Here is a 19,380-nt window from a genome sequence, read left to right on the forward strand (position 1 = left end):
AAAGAGAATAGATTTTGTTTTCCCCGAGATGTAGAGACAGCCTATTATCTATACTAGCCAGGAACTGATCTTGAGCAGCTCTGAACTCAGCACTCTTTCTACCTCCAATTTGTCTTGGTGTGAGACAAGAAGAGCAGCATCATCAGCTAAAAGATACAGATTGCAGCCACAGGCTGACTGCATATCATTAATGTATACTAAGAAGAAGAGTGCACCTAGTATGCTCCCCTGGGGGACTCCGCTTGTTAGAGGAAGAGGTGAAGATATTGTGCCATTAACGTCCACACACTTGTTCTCTGCTTCCTAAATAAGAGCGCACCCACTGTGGTGACATATTGTCAAACCCTAGTCTAGAGCCTTAAGCTTCATTAAAAGAATGTTATAATTTACTGCCATAGAACATACTGTACTGTAGCCAAATAGCCAAGCTCTATAGTCTCCCTTAGACTATTTGCTCAGTGGTTCTCATGGTTCTCAAAGTGGCGTCCGGGGACCGCCAGAGACATTTGATATTTGAAAATATACACATTGTGAGCTTGTAGGTCAGGTAACACAAATGTGGCATTGGACCTCCTCCATGGCACTTTCAGAGGGGGGCCCGTGGCCAAATACAATATAAATGTGGGGATCCCTGACATGAAAACGTTTGAGAAGCACTCCTTCTGGTATTGCTTTACATGTGTGTTTGGAAAGGCATGCCTTTTCACAGGAGATACAATGAAATGTCATGCTAACATCATGCAGTTAACCAATTGAAACCGGGGAAGCATCTGTGTCATTTTAGATTTTAACATGCACTTTAACCATTATTTTATTTACTTTGGCTATTCAAAAATAGCAGATATACAAAGTTGTACATCTGTTATTTTAGAAAAACGATGAAAATTGGTTCAAATCTTTGAATATTTTAACTCAAAACTTTTCTTCTGGAGGTCCCTGGGGCAAAATATTTTGAGACGTGGGTCAGCGGCCAAATACGTATATCATTTTGGGTGTCCTTGACATGAAAACGTTTGAGAACCACTGCCATTCATTTTGGTTTCATATCATTATCAAGCGTCAGACTGAGATGAGTGAGTACAGGAAGTGTGATGATGTTGTTGTCACCCCAGAGACTGTTATGACAGGAAGTCATTTTCTCTTCTTGCACACAGAAACAAAGATACAGGAACACAGTTACAGGAACAGAAGGACGCACACGTTTAAAGGTAATGCTACACCGATTATAAATATGGTTGTATACGGTTCAGTACTCTGTCTGGTTTGTGTTCTGGTACGCTTACATTGTATGCAAAATCATTTGAAAAATAATCACTTGTGTAAATTTGACCTAACAGTGTTTATTTGACTCTGAGTACTCTGTACTCTTGTACCAAAAATTGTGGATCTGCTACTTTTCATACTGTGATGAAATGATCAAATGACGAAATGATCAAATGAAATTATGTGATGTAGAATTAATCAAGTCGGGTATTAATTTGTGAAAAAGAGGCAAGGTAGTATAGGTATTTCCTATTCACCAGGTAGCGGGCAGTTTCCTCTGCTCTGTAGTTTTGTTTGGGTTAGGTAAGAATAGCATAGTCAGATAAAGTTAGGTTTCCTTTTATTACTATTTTCAGGTATTAGTTATGTAGACAGATTTGGGAGGGGTTCTTACTAGTGTTTCAGGAAGTGTTATGTGATTTTGATCGTTTCTTTGATTTACGTTCCTGCTTAGCCCTGCTCACTATTCGCACTGTAGCACTTGTTTTTCACTAATCGTTTTTTTTGGCACTAAATATCTTGCCTTTGTTGTGTCTCTATACACTCAATAGACCCGGTGGGTCGTAACTCGGAACACTGCCCGACAACAACGATTAATAAATCTGGTTGAAGTACATTAAGCCTGCTTAACCGTTGAAGGTTGAAGATAAAGATCAAAATCAAAGATGTCTATTCGAGTGTCTAATAGCTGTTGTTTTTAGTGTATGTTCCATAAGTGAATAAATATGTTTCCAAGATAGAATGAAACTCATCTATTGAAATTATACAAATTCACTCAAGTGTAAACAAGCGCTGTGTCAAAAGTGTCCTTGAGCAAGACATTGACCCCCAACTGCACCCCATGTTTGTTTTTAACACAATTTTGGCAAAATTGCCAATGTTGTTAAAGTTGAAGGCCTGCAGGTAGGCTGGGTGGACGTGGCATATCCACCTAGAATAACCCTACCCATTGTTTACAAACATTCTGTTTTGGATGGATGGATCAATGTGTCCATCAATGCCCATATGCCATAAACTGTCTCTGTCGGGTGAAAACCCCAAATGGGTCAAAACTGTACTAAACAGTATTCAAATTCAAAACCAGAAAAAGTAGCAGATCAACAAGCACAAAACGCGTCGCTTCACACCGCTTTTCGAGCTTGTAGATCTGAGCCACATTTGATGCTTTTGTGCGACGCTGTATTATGAGATGTGATGGTTGTGTATCGCACACGTACCATACTCTCGGCCATGGCTGCGACAGTGACCATGGCCGTGCCGTCTTTGTTTTCAGAAGGAGCCATCATGGACCTCAGTGAGGAGGAGTCTGCTCCTCTGGTGAACAGGGAGAGGGGAGGAAGCCAGCGCTCCAGCTCCAGCTCTGGACCTGGTCTGCAGGTCCACGTATACTTCCACCCCACCACCAAGGAGGCCACCACCATGAGCATGTCCTCTGTCCCTATGTCCGCCGAGGCCGTCTGCATCCGAGCTGCACAGGAATGTGGTAAGATTCTGTGTGGCAGGTCGGCTTTCACATTATGGGACGGGAAGATGATCGCTATTATCGTCTATCGCAAGGTAAAACAAAACACTCACAATATCGTGGAGATTTACATTTATCGTCAAATTGTCCTGTCATACACTAGGTCGAATTAGCTTTTGTTGAGTTGCAAATTAAAACCACTTAAATATCAAATATATACTGACTTGTAAAAATATTTCAATACACAAATCGATTCGCCACAAATCAGATCTACAAGTTCGTAACATGTTGCAAGCTTGTTGATCCGCTATTTTTGCCGAATGTTCCACGTCCCCCCATAATAGAGGTTAACAAAAGTGGCATTTTAAGTTTTAAGCATATTTTGATTATAGTGAGAATTAATCGCAATCATTTTTGCCACAATAATGCTCATCCCATCCCTATCTTGACATAGTTAAAACCCTCAGTGTCAATTTATACATTTTGTACACACAGAGTTAAATTATCACTGAGGATTGACACAACGCCTTATACCATTTGCGTAAAACGGGTGACACAGGACAGGATTTGACCATATGTCACCCATTTGATGCGACCGGGATGGGAATTTAGAACAGATTATATTACGGAATCGTTTCCGAAGTTACTGAAAATAGGAAATCAATAAGGTTTTGGCCTTCGGATTCTATGTGGGACCTGACGTGACGCCATGTCTCGAGAGACTAGAGTCTCTGGCATAAACATATGTCGTGCTGATAATGCTTTTGTTGAATTTTCTGCCAACTGCTATACCGTAAAAACAAGGAACATGATTTTAATGGCTTGTATATGCGATAGTGATCGATGAAGAATCAGATCGATAAAGAGGATTGATAAGGGGGATCGAAATCAATCAATGTACGATCCGATCCCCATCTCTAGATGGGACTCCCCTACGCCGGACCGTGATGTGACAGGGCAGAGGGCAGGTGGACTATTTAGAATGCCAAGCCTTTGGTATGCAACTTGAATCCATGCAATAAGTACCATTGTTTGCACCCCCAACACACACACACACACACACCCACACGTCAATTCCCTTCCTGTATTCGTACATAGCAGGGTGTGACGTCACTGTAACTAAAATAATCTCTTGGAATTATGATCAGAATGTCACTAGATTTGGACTGGTTATTTACAGACACTCATTGCGTACAATAAAGCATACTTTACCACCACAAAGCTTCAGACCTCTCTCAAAACAAACTGGTCAGATTACTACTTGGCCTCACACCCACAACTCACCTAACCCTGCCCTGCTCATTATGCTAGGGTGGATGGATGGCTCAGGGTAGAAGACAGAGTAAAGCAACTTGCAATGGGCCTGGTCTTCAAGATACGCAAGGAAACAGGGATACCCGCATGTACCTGACAAACTACTTCAATAATGTGAGACACTCACGGGCACAACACCAGCGGGGCTCCACTGATCTCCCTTTTAGTTACAATTTACAGGCATACAGGCATATAGGCATTTAGCAGACGCTCTTAATCCAGAGCGATTTACATTAAGCAATAACAAAAAAAGCATGGCATACATCACATACATAAAAAGTAGTTATCATGAAACTAAGAGTGTAACAGTGAGTATATATATAATGAAACTATATAAACTATGCATACTATACTATATTATACTATACATATGTACTATAAAGTGCTATGACTAAAATGCAATTATAGTGCTGTCTACGTAACATGCTAAGTCTGTATAAAATGCTATATAAGTCTACATAAAGTGCGTGGTGCGTGGCCGTAGCCCATAGGACTTTCAGTTCCACCAAGTGCTTATATATCATAATACTATAATTCACTCAATGTCTGAATGTCTGTCTGTCTGTCTGAATGTCAGAAACACCGGCGTATCTCCTCATTGCCTGCACCAATCGCTCCCACTTTTCACACAGGCATTGACCATAATAATATGGAGGTCTTAACGAAGCCATTTGTCCAATAAGATTAATAATGAATTTATTAGTGAATAAAATCCCGTTTATTTGTCCGTGGTCTATCTCCGACCGAGCCACACTATTAGCACACATCTCTCCATGCCAAAACAAATCTGCACGCTCCCAGAATCCAGCTAGGCTACATTTTACCGACGCAACTGTCATATTTACTGTACAGATATTGTTTTTACATCACCACACGATCCCACGGGCAAAGTTGCGCTGATCTGCTCCACAGTACACCACCTCAGGCCCCTCCCCCTTTACACAGACAGGCGATTGACGATTCAAACCACACACGGGTAAAAACAGCGCAGGCACCATTGTGGCAGACAAGCAGCTGTTACACATGGCGCATAGCCTACTAAGGTTATTTAAACACTTTTTGCAATGCAATGTTTGAACGTCACTTCATATTATAACTTCAAACCAAACGCAGGTGACACGCCTGGTCACTGACGACGCGCGTTGCGCAGTTACAGATCTCATCTTTCCTGCACCTAATGTGAAACATTGAACAGCACGGCCACGATCACAACGGAATGATTATCTATCGGGCTGGCTCTGTTGGATCACTTGATATAACTTTTAACCAAACGTGGGTGAAACAGCGTGCAGCCGCGCACGTAAAGAGTGCACGTGCGCACGCACATGGAGTGGACGGATTGATTGATATACCAAAACAACCCTTGCTATAGCACCTCGCTAAAAGCGTGTGCGCAGGCTACTCTGAGGTGGGCACCCACTGTCGTTATAATAGGAACCTTCTGCCCTTGCCTGGCTGGATTTGTGTGTGTGTGTGTGTGTGTGTGTGTGTGTGTGTGTGCGTGTGTGTGCAGACTACTTTCGCTGTGAGCGTGTGTGTAAACTACTTATGCTGTGTGTGCGCACGTGCGTATGTGTGCACGTGCGTCATCGCGTGGCCGTTTTCAGTTCGCTATAAACACAACACGAGATACAACTGTCTTGAACATAAGCCACACACACACACAGCGTGAAGTGGCTACAGCGCACGCTCCGGTGAAAACAGCTAATCTACAAGCTCACAACATCACAGGTTGCAAAAGCCATGAGTTCTCGCAAGCCAAAGCTCACAATTGAGACTGTTTTGGACGCAAATCCACCTGCAAATTGGATCCGTGCGACTGTCCATATAGGTGCATGTCAAACTGGATGTCCTTGATACTTTTCAAATGGGGCTCTGTGGGCTAATAAGTGTAAATGTTGCGGTCCTTGCTCTTGCCATGAAAACGTTTCCCTACCATGCATTTGTAAGAATACTTTCATGTTATACTGCTGTTTTTATTCATAAAAACACACACACACACACACACACACACACACACACACACAAATATATTATACAAGTTGAAATATATCAGAACGGGTAAGGACTAGTAAAAATAGATACTAAAAACTTCTCATCATACCTGGTCAGGGGAGGGCATGGCAAGCTGGAGGTTTTTCCCCCATGGCTTATCGCAGACTGTTTTGATTGGCACAAATGCCTCTCTTTGCCTGCACAGTATAGGCCTTTGTGCATTAGGGCAACTAGCATAATACAAGAGAAACACAAGGACGTCAGAGTCATCACACTTGATGACGATCCGTGTCATGTGTGTCTCTTGGCCAGGTGGATGGTATGTGGCTCTCAAACTCATTCGCTCCTGAGTTAGCGACCAAAGCTATAAATTTACTGTCAGTAAGTCTGCAATATACTGTATACATTTACGTTTTGGTCTGACGTCTACAGTGACCTTGAAATGACACGGGCAAATTGACACTATACTGTGTTGGTATAGTATATCTTAAGTAGAGTAGTTGCTATGTTGATTAAACATAGCTAGCAACATAGCCTTCCCATTGACTTAAATTATGGGGTTTGTAATGTTGTTGCATTGTCAGTATCTGCTTTGTTTGCATTTGTTTGTGTGTTAAAAGAGTGACTTTGATACCGCGGTTTCACCTTGCAGTGTACCGTAAGTCAATGGGGAGGCTATTCTAGGGTGCTAAACAGTGCATTCCCCTGGCCTGGACAATCAGGCTCATAAAGGAACAGACCATGGGAAAGGTAGAACAACCTCCCCAGATACAGCTATGGGTAGCAACAAGATACTACAGTACAGTATTTTCATAAAAGAAATGATGAGAATAATAGGACGGCAAGGAGGAATGCAGTCAACCCACAATTTGACCAAGAACAAAAACACCAGCGTTATTGGACTGAGCGCCCGGAGTGGCCATGTGCAGCACCTCATGGCTACCTGCACACAGGACTGACCATGCAACTGTTCTTCCACTGGAGGAGGTTGAATCTAAATTTGCTGCTCGTCCCACTGTCTCCTTCTGGAGGGGCCGGGAGGGGTTAGCTATGATAGCTCCCAAATTCCTCCTCGTTTGCACCTCTGCCCATGCACCACCTCTACACCACCTTTAGTCCCCACGATGGAGCTACGTTTCTTCCACAGCTTGTTCAGTCTATAGTGTCCATTACAGTCTGCGAATTCCCCCACACGGTATAATTTCTCACTTGTTTCGGACCCGGCACCCTGGGCGTGTTCCTGTGGGTCTGGAAGTTCCGGGGACCCCCCGGGGACCTCCAGACGGTAACTCTGTCATTTCTCGAGCGTTTCGGACGTGGGGCGGCTCGCCAGAACCGGGCCGGCACCCTGGGCGAGTTCCAGTGGTTCTGGAAGTTGACCCCCACACGGAATTACACCACTCAGTTCACACGGGTGTGATTTCTTTCTATTGAGCTATACAGTATAGCTGTTTTTAAGCTTGGCCGGCTGCCATTTTGAAATGATGGCTTTCGAGGGAGTATATTTTGGTAGACTTTTAGTATGTTAACTTATTTAGCATGCCCAATACTACCAGAATCCATTGAAAACCCATTGTTGGGGGGTTAAGTGATATTCTTTCATATTTAGATTAATCTGATAAAGAAATAGCAGATATACAACCTCACAGCATGTCTCTGTCTCCCTTCGGGGTCCGTGTCAATATTCCGACAGGCCGCTGTTCTGAAGGGCCGCTGTTCCAACGGCCCATTGGTTCCGACAACTCCTGATGCCGTGGGTTCACTGTCCGTGCGGCACTGAAACTCTTGGGCAACATTCCATTTCGATTAGGCCCATCACTCATTAAAATAATTCTGATCTCCAGCAAATGTATATGCTGCACATTTCTGTTGATTCCGCCTGTGACTCGCGTCAGCGTTCTCTCTCTCTCTCTCTCTCTGTCAAATAACACGTCAGATAACAAACAATGTGTTCCAAAAGGAATACCAACGGCCCTTCGAACTCACTCACCCTCTTACCAACTCGCCCCCAGGGAAAGTGCACATGAAGACATCTCTCCCGAGAGCTGGGGAGATCGAGCCATCAGCAAACCCATTAATTATTAAAGTTTGCAATCATTTAAATAAATATTTGTGGGTAGCGGCTCCAAAATAATTGCCAAAATGGCAAGTGGTTGGAATTCAACCCTTGAAAAAAAAACATATTGGCCATATTTACACTTTCTAAATATATATATATATATAAAAATAATATATATGGCCTACGATATTTTGGTACTCGCTAGCTATAACCTCATGAACACACAAGCAAACCAACTTGGGTGAGTGTGCGTGCGTGCGTGGAATGGCGGCCCAGGCATTGCGGACTCCGTCCCTTGTATTGGAACACAATGTGGTGCATAATAACGAGTAAAGCCACTGAAGCTGGTATGATTACCGAGGTGAGATCACCTGAGAGGCAGGTATCTAATGTATCACAGCAGGTTCAGTAATGCCATGTCCACACAGAGGGTAGAGGTGTAGACTTAACATAGAACACTCTGTAACAACGGACCCCGGGCGTCGGAACTCCGGCCGTCAGAACACCGGTATGTCGGAACAGCGGCCCTTCGGCATTATGGGTGGACCCCCTCACTTCGTACCGTACTACGAGCGTGTAACCCGGACGGTTAGCTCAAGCGTCTGGGCACCTAGGCCGTCAAGCCAGACGGATGGCGTGCTGCGGGTTCGACTCATGAGCCCGACGGCCTTTGCCTCGCGTCACCCCCCCCATCTCTCTCCCCCCTTTCCTGTCTAGTTACTGTACCCTATCAATAAAGGCAAAAAACGCCAAAAACTATATCTTTAAAAAAGTCTGTGTGACAGTGTGAGAACTACAGTATACTGTATATATTTAGAAGGCATTTGTACAATGGGCCTCAGGTCAACGACTGTCCCCAGTAGAGGTCAAGCAAAGCCTCCTGTTCCCTCTTCAAGTTGTTTCCAGGATGTGGTTCCACCCGAAATGACCACAACAGACACACCTGAATAAACATCCCACCAGCTCTAATGAGGGACATAGTTATAGTTCTAGTGCAAGACCTGGTCTCTGGACCGTTGGGGACACTCTTATCGTGGGAATGTGGTGACAAATGCATGGTGGAAGTTTCCATGACATGCTTTTTCCACAGAATTCACAAATATATCGCCACTGGTATGCCAATGCAAGGATGATACAATAGAGGGTCTGCTGTCTTGATGTCTGTGAGAAATCTCTCAGCTTTTTTATAGACAAGGTCAATATGATCAGAGCACAAATTTCCCCCCCTGCTTTTGACCCCTCCATGGCTGTCACCTGCACAACTACACTTAATCATTTCCAGCCTGTATCTTTCTCTAAACTTAGTGAAGCTGTCTCGCAACTCAAAACATCATCCTGCCCTACAGACGCTATCCCCACACACCTCTTTAAGGAGGTCTGGGAGACCATTGGGCCTAGAGTCCATGCTATCATAAATAGCAGCCTTGTCTCAGGTATTGTACCAGCGTACTTTAAAACAGCAGTGGTGACACCCCTGATAAAGAAACCTAGTCTGGATACCTCTATTTTATCTAACTACAGACCCATCTCAAAGCTTCCGTTCATTTCTAAGATCCTTGAGAAAACGGTGCTGTCTCAACTCCAGTCTTTTTTGCAGCTTAATAGCATTTTTGATGTTTTTCAATCTGGGTTCAAAGCGTTTCACAGCACAGAGTCAGCGTTGTTGAAGGTTTTCAATGACATCCTATTGACCACCGACTCTGGGGACTCTGTGATCCTACTACTCCTAGATCTAAGCTCTGCTTTCGACACTCTCGATCACAATACTCTCATATGTCCTTTGGAGCTTTGTGTTGGTGTCAGAGATACCGCTTTAGCCTGGTTCTCTTCCTATTTATCGGAGAGATGCTTCTCTGTTAAATTTGGCGACTTCGTATCGTCCTCCACCCCCCTGTCCTCTGGAGTCCCCCAGGGCTCGATCCTTGGGCCTATTCTATTTTCTTTATATCTACTTCCTATTGGCCTTATCTTTAAGAAACATGGCATTTCGTATCACCTTTATGCGGATGATTCGCAAATATACATGCCCCTTAAAAAGGACAATAACGGCTCCCTGAAACCTCTGCTTGACTGTCTAAGTGACATCAAGGCATGGATGGCTCTTAATTTTCTAAGTGTCAACGAAAGTAAAACGGAGGTTATAGTGTTTGGACCTAGCGGTCCTGGTATCGTTCCCACTGACCTAGGTTCCCTGCAGCCATATGTGAAACCTGTGGTCTCGAACCTTGGCGTCAAACTAGACAATGCCCTTAAACTTGACAAACAGGTCAATGCGGTAGTTAGCTCTAGTTTCTATCATCTGAGGCTGCTGGCCAAAATCAAGTCGGTGCTATCTTTTAGTGATTTTGAGCGGGTTATACATGCCTTCATATCTACGCGGTTGGACTACTGTAATGCCTTGTACGCTGGTTTAAACCAAGCCTCCCTTGCTCGACTCCAGCTAGTCCAAAGCTCAGCCGCTCGTCTACTCACAGGTACTCGCAGACGTGAGCATATCGCACCTGTCTTGGCCTCCCTTCATTGGCTCCCTGTCCGCTTCAGAGTGGATTTTAAAATTATTTTATTTGTCTTTAAATCTATAAATGGTCTGGCTCCTCTTTATTTGTCTGACCTTATTGAGGTTTATACTCCTGCTAGATCACTGCGGTCTGAGGGCCAGCTAAACCTCAGGGTCACAAAGAAGACCCGCCTAAAGTCCAGAGGTGACCGAGCCTTTTCTGTTGTAGCCCCTAAACTATGGAACGCACTCCCCTCCCACGTCAAATTGGCCCCCTCCATCGAGACCTTTAAATCCCGCCTAAAGACCCACCTCTTTACCTTGGCTTTTTAACCCCGCTTGAGTTCCTTTGGTCCTTGTATATGTTTTGTCTCACTGTGATGCTGTTGTTTTTCTGTCGTTTTCTGTAATGTGTCTCAGTTGTTGTCACTGTTTGTACCTTGTTTTCTCGCTGTTGTTTTTCTGTGTGGTAGCTTTAGTGCACTTGTTTTTATTTAATTTTTTCTCCTGTACAGCACTTTGTAAACTCTGAGTTTTAAAACGTGCTATATAAATAAAGTGGATTGGATTGGATTGGATTGCGCATGACATCATCATCAAATCCGGAAGTTATGCAGGAACGCCTACTGAAACTACTTTCTGGCCTTGACAGACCATACATCCAAACAGAAAAGTCCTAATCTGATTGCATTAAACAACATTAAACAATGTTAAAATCACTTTGCCTCGATTTTCCACTCGATGTGCCATTCACTTTAAGTATGCGTATACCCTCTATAACAATGTCTAGGATCAAACAACTTTGTAAATCAAAGGTCAATATGCAACAATCTTCCCCATTGTTCTAAAGTCTGACTGACGCAAAAAGCCATTTCCATTATCACTGCTACAACTGTGGCCTTTTTCCATTTACACTTTCTACTCTACACTTTCCTCAGGGATCCTGCCAGTGTACCGAAGCCTATTTGCCCTGGCATCTTCTGATCTCTCCTACTGGTATCCACCCACACACATCTTCAACACAGATGAAAAGCTCCATTTCAGAGTCAGGTGGGTGAGAAATCTCTGAGAAAGCCTTCAGCCGCATTTTGTACTGTATCAATATATTTTAGTTTAACACACCTTGAACCCTATTAGCACATCCCTATTCAGGGGAAAACATGTCACAGAAACAGCTATTTTCGGCAAAGACATTTGGTGTCTGGGGGGGGGGGGGGGGGGGAGCCCCTGGGAGACTCTGGTCAAGGACATATATAGGGTTTAAGTGTTTATGTCTGCAGTTGTCTAACAATACAGTAGTGACTGAGAAGAGTAAAAATAGGATAGAGAGAGGAGATGATGTTGACATTTTCTTCATGCATTTACAGGTTTTTCTTTGGAAACTGGTTTGGTCAAGAACCAAGAACATCCTACCGTTACAGCTTGACGAGAGACAGAATCAGTCCAGTGCTCGACTACTGTGTCATTGATTATCTCTTTGCCCAGGTATAATGCAGAATATTATAGGAAATATTGTCCTTAATTTTGTAGCAATGCCATTTGATTTTATATTATTAGTTGATATATATATAGTTACTTTTTTGCACAGTATTCTACTGCATGAGAAAGCCTTTTTGGATGTGTTTTAGTGCCGCAGTGACTTTGTTGCTAGCGAGGCCGGCGTGTCACCGCCGCTGAGCGCCCAGGAGGAATGTCTTGGCCTTGCAGTGTTGGATCTGTGGAGAATGGCCAAGGAGCACCACCACAGTATACGAGAACTCTGCAAGACTGTCAGGTATTTGCTGTCGGGCAGAAATTAACGTCTTATGTATATTATTATTATATTCTAACTTTTTGTGTTTTTTTTCCGTAAATTGATCATACTGTATAGTACACGTACAGCATCACACAAAAGCATCAAAAGTTGCAGATCTACAAGCATGAAATGTGGCTCGAAGCAACACATTTTGAGCTTGTAGATCTACTACTTTTGCTGTATTTGAATTGGAATCCTAACAGTTTTGAACATACCGGTATGAGGTTTCCACCCGACAGAGACGATATACACTATACAGCATGCTGTGTGTGTATAACAATTACTGTTACACTAACATTTATTCATTCATACAGTATACTGCATATTAACCCAATCTGTGCCAGGAACGTCAGGTTACGTTTAAGCAGTAAAACCCCCTGTGTTTTATACAATAGAAACGCTGGCCAGTATTTCTATTGTAACAGGTGGCATGGGTTGACATTCACAGGGTTCTGTAGTCATCATATCAATCTCACACACTTTCCGCCTCAGCTACAAATCGTGCCTCCCCAAAGCCCACCGTCACGACATTCAGAAGCGGAACCGCCTGGAGCGCTACCGCATCCGCAACTCGCTGAAGCGCTTCCTGCAGAAGCTGCAGGGCGGCTGCTCGGTGGACGCGGTCAGCCTGAAGCTCAAGTACCTGATGGAGCTGTCCGCCGTGGAGCCCTCGCTGGGGGCTGAGACCTTCCACGTCCACCACACCACCTCCTCCTCCATGGAGACACCCTTCACTGTCATCAGGCTGTCTGGGGAAACCGGCATCCAAACCACGGGAAATGAACAGCATGCTGGGAACCAGGTGAGAACACATGGAAATAGATCAGTCAGGTCATGGACCCCCCCTATTTGATACTTTTTATTCCAACTCTAGAACAGGGGTTCTCAACGTTTTTGCCTGGGGACCCCCGGAAATGACTTTGGCCATGTCTCGCGACCACCGCCCCGCCCCCCTCCCCACCACCAATACAAATAGGCCGCTAGAATATCCTTAATAATTGAGAAAATACTGAAACCAGATATAATCATTAAGGAAAGTTTATGCAAGGGGGGAGGGGTTTATTTATTTCTTAATAATTTGGGAACCCCCCGAAATAATTTGGCGACCAGAGACGCCGAGGGGTCGCGGCCCACGGGTTGAGAACCCCTGAACCCCGTTCTGTAAAATCCTCAGTGTCGATTTAACTCATGGGAGTGTACGAATGGAACAGTTACAGAACCGTAAGGGTCAATTTGGACCCCTGGTGCTCCCCGACCCCATGTTGAGAACCAGTGAAATAGAGCACAAGGAATGGTCACATGCACATCCAAAAGCTCAGTACTGTAGGTCAAATGCTGGATAAAATAATTAGTGTGATAAAACACTGTCATGTTGTCAAAGCGCACGCGCGCGCACACGCACACGCACACGCACACACACACACACACACACACACACACACACACACACACACACACACACACACACACACACACACACACACACACACAGTGACTAATCATGACAACAAATAATTACAAAGAAGAAAAACAACAAAAAGTGTTGCAACCTGCATTTTCTTTCCTTCTTTCTAATTATCAAAAATCATTCAAATGTGCCTCAAATCTTTCAGAAAATTGTCATGATTTAGAAAACTAACTAAATGGGCTAGCTAGCCAACACCAACTCGGGACTTCTGAATCACTGCCTTCCTCGTTCCTCCACACTCTTCTGTCTAGAATCAGCATCATCAAATATGCCCCTCTCTCTCTCTCTCTCTCTCTCTCTCTCTCTCTCTCTCTCTCTCTCTCTAAGGTGTGGCAGACGTTCTGTGATTTCCAAGGAATCATTGGCATCGGTGTGAAGCAGGTGTGTCACGAGCAGACACAACAGGACTTCCAGATGGTGACCGTGACCCGGAAAGATGACAGATGTTTGGTGAAGGACAAATTTTACATTTAAAATATTTGTAATCATTATTCTGTCAATTAAAAAACAACTGTCCGTATATGCCTGGTATGCCGTTTTGGAAAATTTGTTATTTTGCTTTTGTTTAGGTTATGGCTGCATAATTATAGCCAAAATGATTAATTATATTACTTCATTAATACAATTATTAATAGCATAAACTTTAATATAATTTAGGGAAGCATTTTATCCTGGATATTTACAACCCCAGATGCTCTGAAAAAGCACAGTGTATACAGTACTATATCATAATAAAGTGCATTTTTTTAAAACATAATTATTCATCCCCGTCTTGTGCAACAGGAAGTCAAGTTCCAGAGTAAGACAGAAGCTCAGTCATTTGTGTCGCTCATCGATGGCTACTTCCGACTGACCACGGACTCCAGCCACTACTTCTGTGAGGACCTCGCTCCACCAAGTCTACTGGAGGGGATCCCAAACCACTGTCACGGACCAATCACGTGAGTGGCCTTTGACGACCTAAAAACTGCCATCCCAATTTTGGGCATGTTGTGCCGGTGTTGTGCAGAGTAAATGGCGGATCTATGTTACAATGACCCTTATATGTGACACATTGTGAGCTTGTATCGGCGGTTGGTGTTTTCAAATGCAGCTGCTGTGCTTGAATACTTGGACAAGGTGCATTTTTTTAAAGTTAAATCAGAAAAGGCTATACACGAATCCACAGAGTGGTGCCCTTGGCACAGCCATAGCTGAGGTGTACCATTAAGCACAGCTTTACACCTCAGTATTGATTGCCTACACCTGGCCTACAGGGCACCGCTCCATGGATTCGTCAATTATGCATAATGAGCTTAGGCTAGGGGGGAAAAAGTTAAAAAAGGTCCATATATTTTGATGAATTCAGCATGTTTTGTATATGGAAAACAATCTGTGAACAGAGAATGAAAACGACTTGGATAAAATAAAATAAAGTAAAGCTGTTCGGAGATGTCACGCCTTGCTTCATGTGGTAAGATCAGGTCAGAGTTTGCAGTCAACAAGCTGAGGAGATCAGGGGGGAAAGGCGGCACATTCCTTCTACGTCAGAGTCCAAAGATCTATGACAACTTCTTCCTCACGGTCTGTGTGCAGGTAAACCATCAGCGCCCATTATGAGGGTTTATTATACAAAATAACAGAATATATGCTCTCAGAATGTGTAGAACCTCGTAGACATATCATAGTTCCGTTTTGCTAATCTGTTGTTTACTTTTGTCGTCGTTTACAGACCTCACTTGGGCTTGACTATAAAGACTGTCTCGTTATCAAGGACAAGAATGGTCACTATGCTCTACATAAAGTGCATAAATCCTTTGTGAGCTTAAGAGAGCTAACCTCCTTCTACCAACACAACATGCTGCTCCTCGCTGACATCCCCGTCAAGCTGGGCCGCTGCTGTCCACCAAGACCTAAAGGTACATTAACCACATGAATGGAATGCCTTGTGAGCTTGTATATGTTTAGTGTAGTGTGGAAACAGGGGAGGGAGGGGCTAGTATAGAACCCTGGGGTACTCCGGTAAATGTAATACGTTTTAAGATTCAAGATTCAAAATTCAAGATTGTTTTATTTGTCATTCTTTCCAACTGCAGCAGCAGAAAAATAACGAAATGATGTTTCTCCTAGTTAAGTGCAAGACAATACTGAATATAAGTTCATGTTCAAGTTCAAGTTCATGTCCTATCTGCCAGGGACACTAGAGTTCAAAAGTCTGATCGCCTGGGGAAAGAAACTGATCTGCATCCTTTCCATCCTGGCACTGATGCTCCTATACCTTTTCCCAGATGGCATAAGGGAGATCAGGCTGTGAGAGCGGTGGGTGGCATCATCAATGATGCCAGTTGCTCTCCTCATGCACCTCTGCTGGTATACTGTATGTCTGCCAGGGAGGGCAGCGAGGTACAGATGATCTTACTAGCTGTTCTCACCGCCCTGTCCAGCGGGACGGTAAGAACAGCTAGTAAGAGGGTAAGATGCGTATTCACCAACTCGTGGCACAAATATTAGTCTTAATAACCATCCATCAGCTCACTACCACATCTCACCAACAAGGGAATCATTTGAGCAAGTTCAGATGCATGCATCTATAATTCCTCACACCAGCTACCTTTCCTGCTGTGTCTGCAGAGCTCACCAACCTGATCATCATCCGTAGCAGCAGCTCAGTAGAAGCCAGAGGGTCCCCAGGAACACCTCAGAAGAACAAGCTCACCCACATCCAGTTCCAGAAGATCAAACACGAGGACCTGAAATGGGTCACTATTATTATGGAACAAACATTCTACACTGTTTTAGTCCAGATCTCCCAGGGGGCTCCCTCTTTCTCCAGGTGTTTCACCTGGGTGGGTGTGGTGGTTACATGCGTAAACCTAACCCGAATCCATTCCTAACCTTAACCTCACAAAAACTATGCCCAACCTATCTTTAACCCTAACCTCACAGAACTAATGCCTAAACCTAACCTTCCTACCTGGACAAAACACCTGGGAAAGAGTGAGTCCCAACCACTGGTACATGGGTATTTATCTGGTTCCACAGATAAATATTGTTACATTTTTGCAACTTTCTTATATTATTTGACAATTTGGCCAGATGTCTTTAGGTATTAAAAAGGTCTTATGAACGTCTTTAAACTTTCACTTTACTAGTGTCATCTGGGGAACCCCCCAAAATCAATTTGGGGGGCAGTAATGGAATGTTAGTCAGAGTAATGGCTGGGATGTTGAGGTTGTCCATGAAGCTTACATAGTGTGTTATTATGTTGTGTCCCATCAGGACGAGTGTGTAGGACACGGCTCCTTCTGTCGCATCTTCAGAGGCAGTAAGACAGATGTCCGGGACGGGGAGAGACACGTCACTGAAGTCCTCCTGAAGGTGCTCCATGTCGACCACAAGAACTACTGGGAGGTGAGAGTCTGTGCACAGAGAATGGCTTTGAATTAGGATTTGACACCTCTTTTTCATCATAAATGTAAACACATAAAAGTTGTTTAATATACAGTATATATAACGCTTGGTCAGTTTGGATTCCATCCATGCATGTACAAACAAAGGTTTAGCCTTTTCCATTTCCCAGCTCAAAGTAAAATGACGTGCACGTTTGGGTTGTGTAGTTTGTCTGCTTTGTGCTTAAAGAGTGATTTTGAGCCCTGGGCAATATAAGTAAATTAACAAAATATTTTGCAATACCAATATCAATAATCAACGGAGAAACTACTGCAATTTCTTTTAACAAAGTCATCGCAAGGTAACTACACAACACAAACCTCTACCAAAGTGTAAGTGTAATGTTGCTTTAACTTGATGAGTTAACCACAGTATACATACAGCACAACGTGTAAAGCCTGGTTTATACTTCATCGCCGTATACATGATGACGTAGAATAGATGACACTGATGTATGACTAAATCAAGCATTCATTTGACTGTAGTTCATTATCATTTTCAATGGCCATGACAATGAGACATCTTTCTCTTCAGTCCTTCTTTGAAGCAGCCAGCATGATGAGCCAGATTTCTCACAAACACATTCTTCTCGTCTACGGTATCAGTGTCCACGGACCCAAAAGTAAGGAACCGACTGTACCAGAATGTACCTGCACATCCTATTGTTTTAACCACTTAAAACCTTTATACTACATTGACCAGAGTCTCCCCAGGGATCTATACTACATCTGCGCAATGCGTTATGTTTTAGATCTGCTATTTTTGGCATATGTTTGTTCCTAGATGTACTGTGTTAACGTTGCACCATGATGCATGAATTGGAGCGGCAAAAGCTAAATGTTTTGTGAGCCTGTCTAGGACTGCTCGCCCCTCTGTGATCCCCTGTGAGCAGCACTCAGCTGGGTGAAGCTGAAAACTGAAGTTCCCTTGCAGGGTGCGATCGTTTAGTGATAGTGATAATGTTTGCTATTCATTATTTGGAATCATTAAAGGGAATAATTGTTAACGCTAAAACCGTCTTGACCTTTTGGTGTGGTTTGGGCCATTTAATTCCATGCGTTGAATCACTAGGGTCAACGTGGGTCAACGTGCAACAAGACATATCACACCTCAGGGACAACGCTAAAACCGTCTCGACCCTTTGGTGTGGTTAGGGCTTAAGAATGATTAATATTACCACATGGGCGCAAAATTCCTACTTAAGCGTGTCCCCTGTTCAACTCCCGGCCAGCATTGATCGTTTGCTGAGAGTGCTGAGATTGTGCTGAGATTGCAGATTAGTTCATTTCACTGCGCGACACACCGGCGTATGGTCCCAATCGGCTGGTTCAGAAACCATTTCAGTGCCAGCGTCCCTATTCTCAGGTGAACATTTTGTGCAAATAGCCATTATGTTCTGCAAGCGTTGCTTTGCGACGAGTTTTGTAGATCAACATATGGAATGTCAGAACAGGTCAGCTCCATTTATGGATATCCAGGGTTTGATGAGATCAATGTTGTGATCTTCATACATATATAGACAGCCATATATGGAGCGAGTCACGAGGTGTGACAGACTGACTGACAGCCAGGTTTTCATAGTAATCTGCGACCTACAGTCGGATGACACAGTGACGACAGTCACAGCACACGCACGTGTACACAATGTAGTTACACACCTCACTGACACTGCGCACTCTTGACCTTTGTGTGTGTGTGTGTGTGTGTGTTGCAGACATCATGGTGCAGGAGTTTGTGAAGTGTGGGGCCCTGGACCTCTACCTGAAGAGGGGCAGATCCGTGTCAGTGAGCTGGAAACTTGACGTAGTTAAGCAGCTCGTCTCCGCTCTCACCTTCCTGGTGAGATGATCGACTGTTTGGTGCTCTTCTCAGTTCTCACCCTGCAGTTACAGACAGATCAGAGCAGTCTATAACTGGGTCCAAAACTGGGAACAGTGAAGAGACTCAAGACTCAGATGTATAATCCGATATCATAGTTAACCCATTCTGACCTGAGATCAGATTCATACGAGGTTTCCACTGGACACACACTGGTCTGATTGACCCATTCTGACCTGAGATCAGATTCTTAAAAATGTCAGTCGTTCTTCGATTTTTC

The 19,380-nt window shown here is 43.8% G+C and overlaps 1 protein-coding gene across 1 annotated transcript; it reads left to right on the forward strand.

Moving 5' to 3' along the window:
* Window positions 1–1,168: 1,168 nt before the first annotated feature.
* Window positions 1,169–19,121, forward strand: LOC308312265 (tyrosine-protein kinase JAK3-like; the record flags this gene model as incomplete). The annotated part of the gene is made up of 14 exons (XM_080794642.1): window positions 1,169–1,208; window positions 2,537–2,746; window positions 11,529–11,640; window positions 11,958–12,075; window positions 12,219–12,364; window positions 12,878–13,187; window positions 14,181–14,303; window positions 14,637–14,794; window positions 15,317–15,428; window positions 15,565–15,751; window positions 16,464–16,591; window positions 17,112–17,243; window positions 17,817–17,904; window positions 18,997–19,121. Coding segments are annotated over exons 2-14 (1,938 nt in total), but the record flags the coding sequence as incomplete, so codon positions are not given.
* Window positions 19,122–19,380: the final 259 nt, after the last annotated feature.

This window comes from Protomyctophum bolini (genome assembly GCF_963924005.1).
Source record: "Protomyctophum bolini genome assembly, contig: SCAFFOLD_619, whole genome shotgun sequence".
Lineage (NCBI taxonomy): Eukaryota > Metazoa > Chordata > Actinopteri > Myctophiformes > Myctophidae > Protomyctophum > Protomyctophum bolini.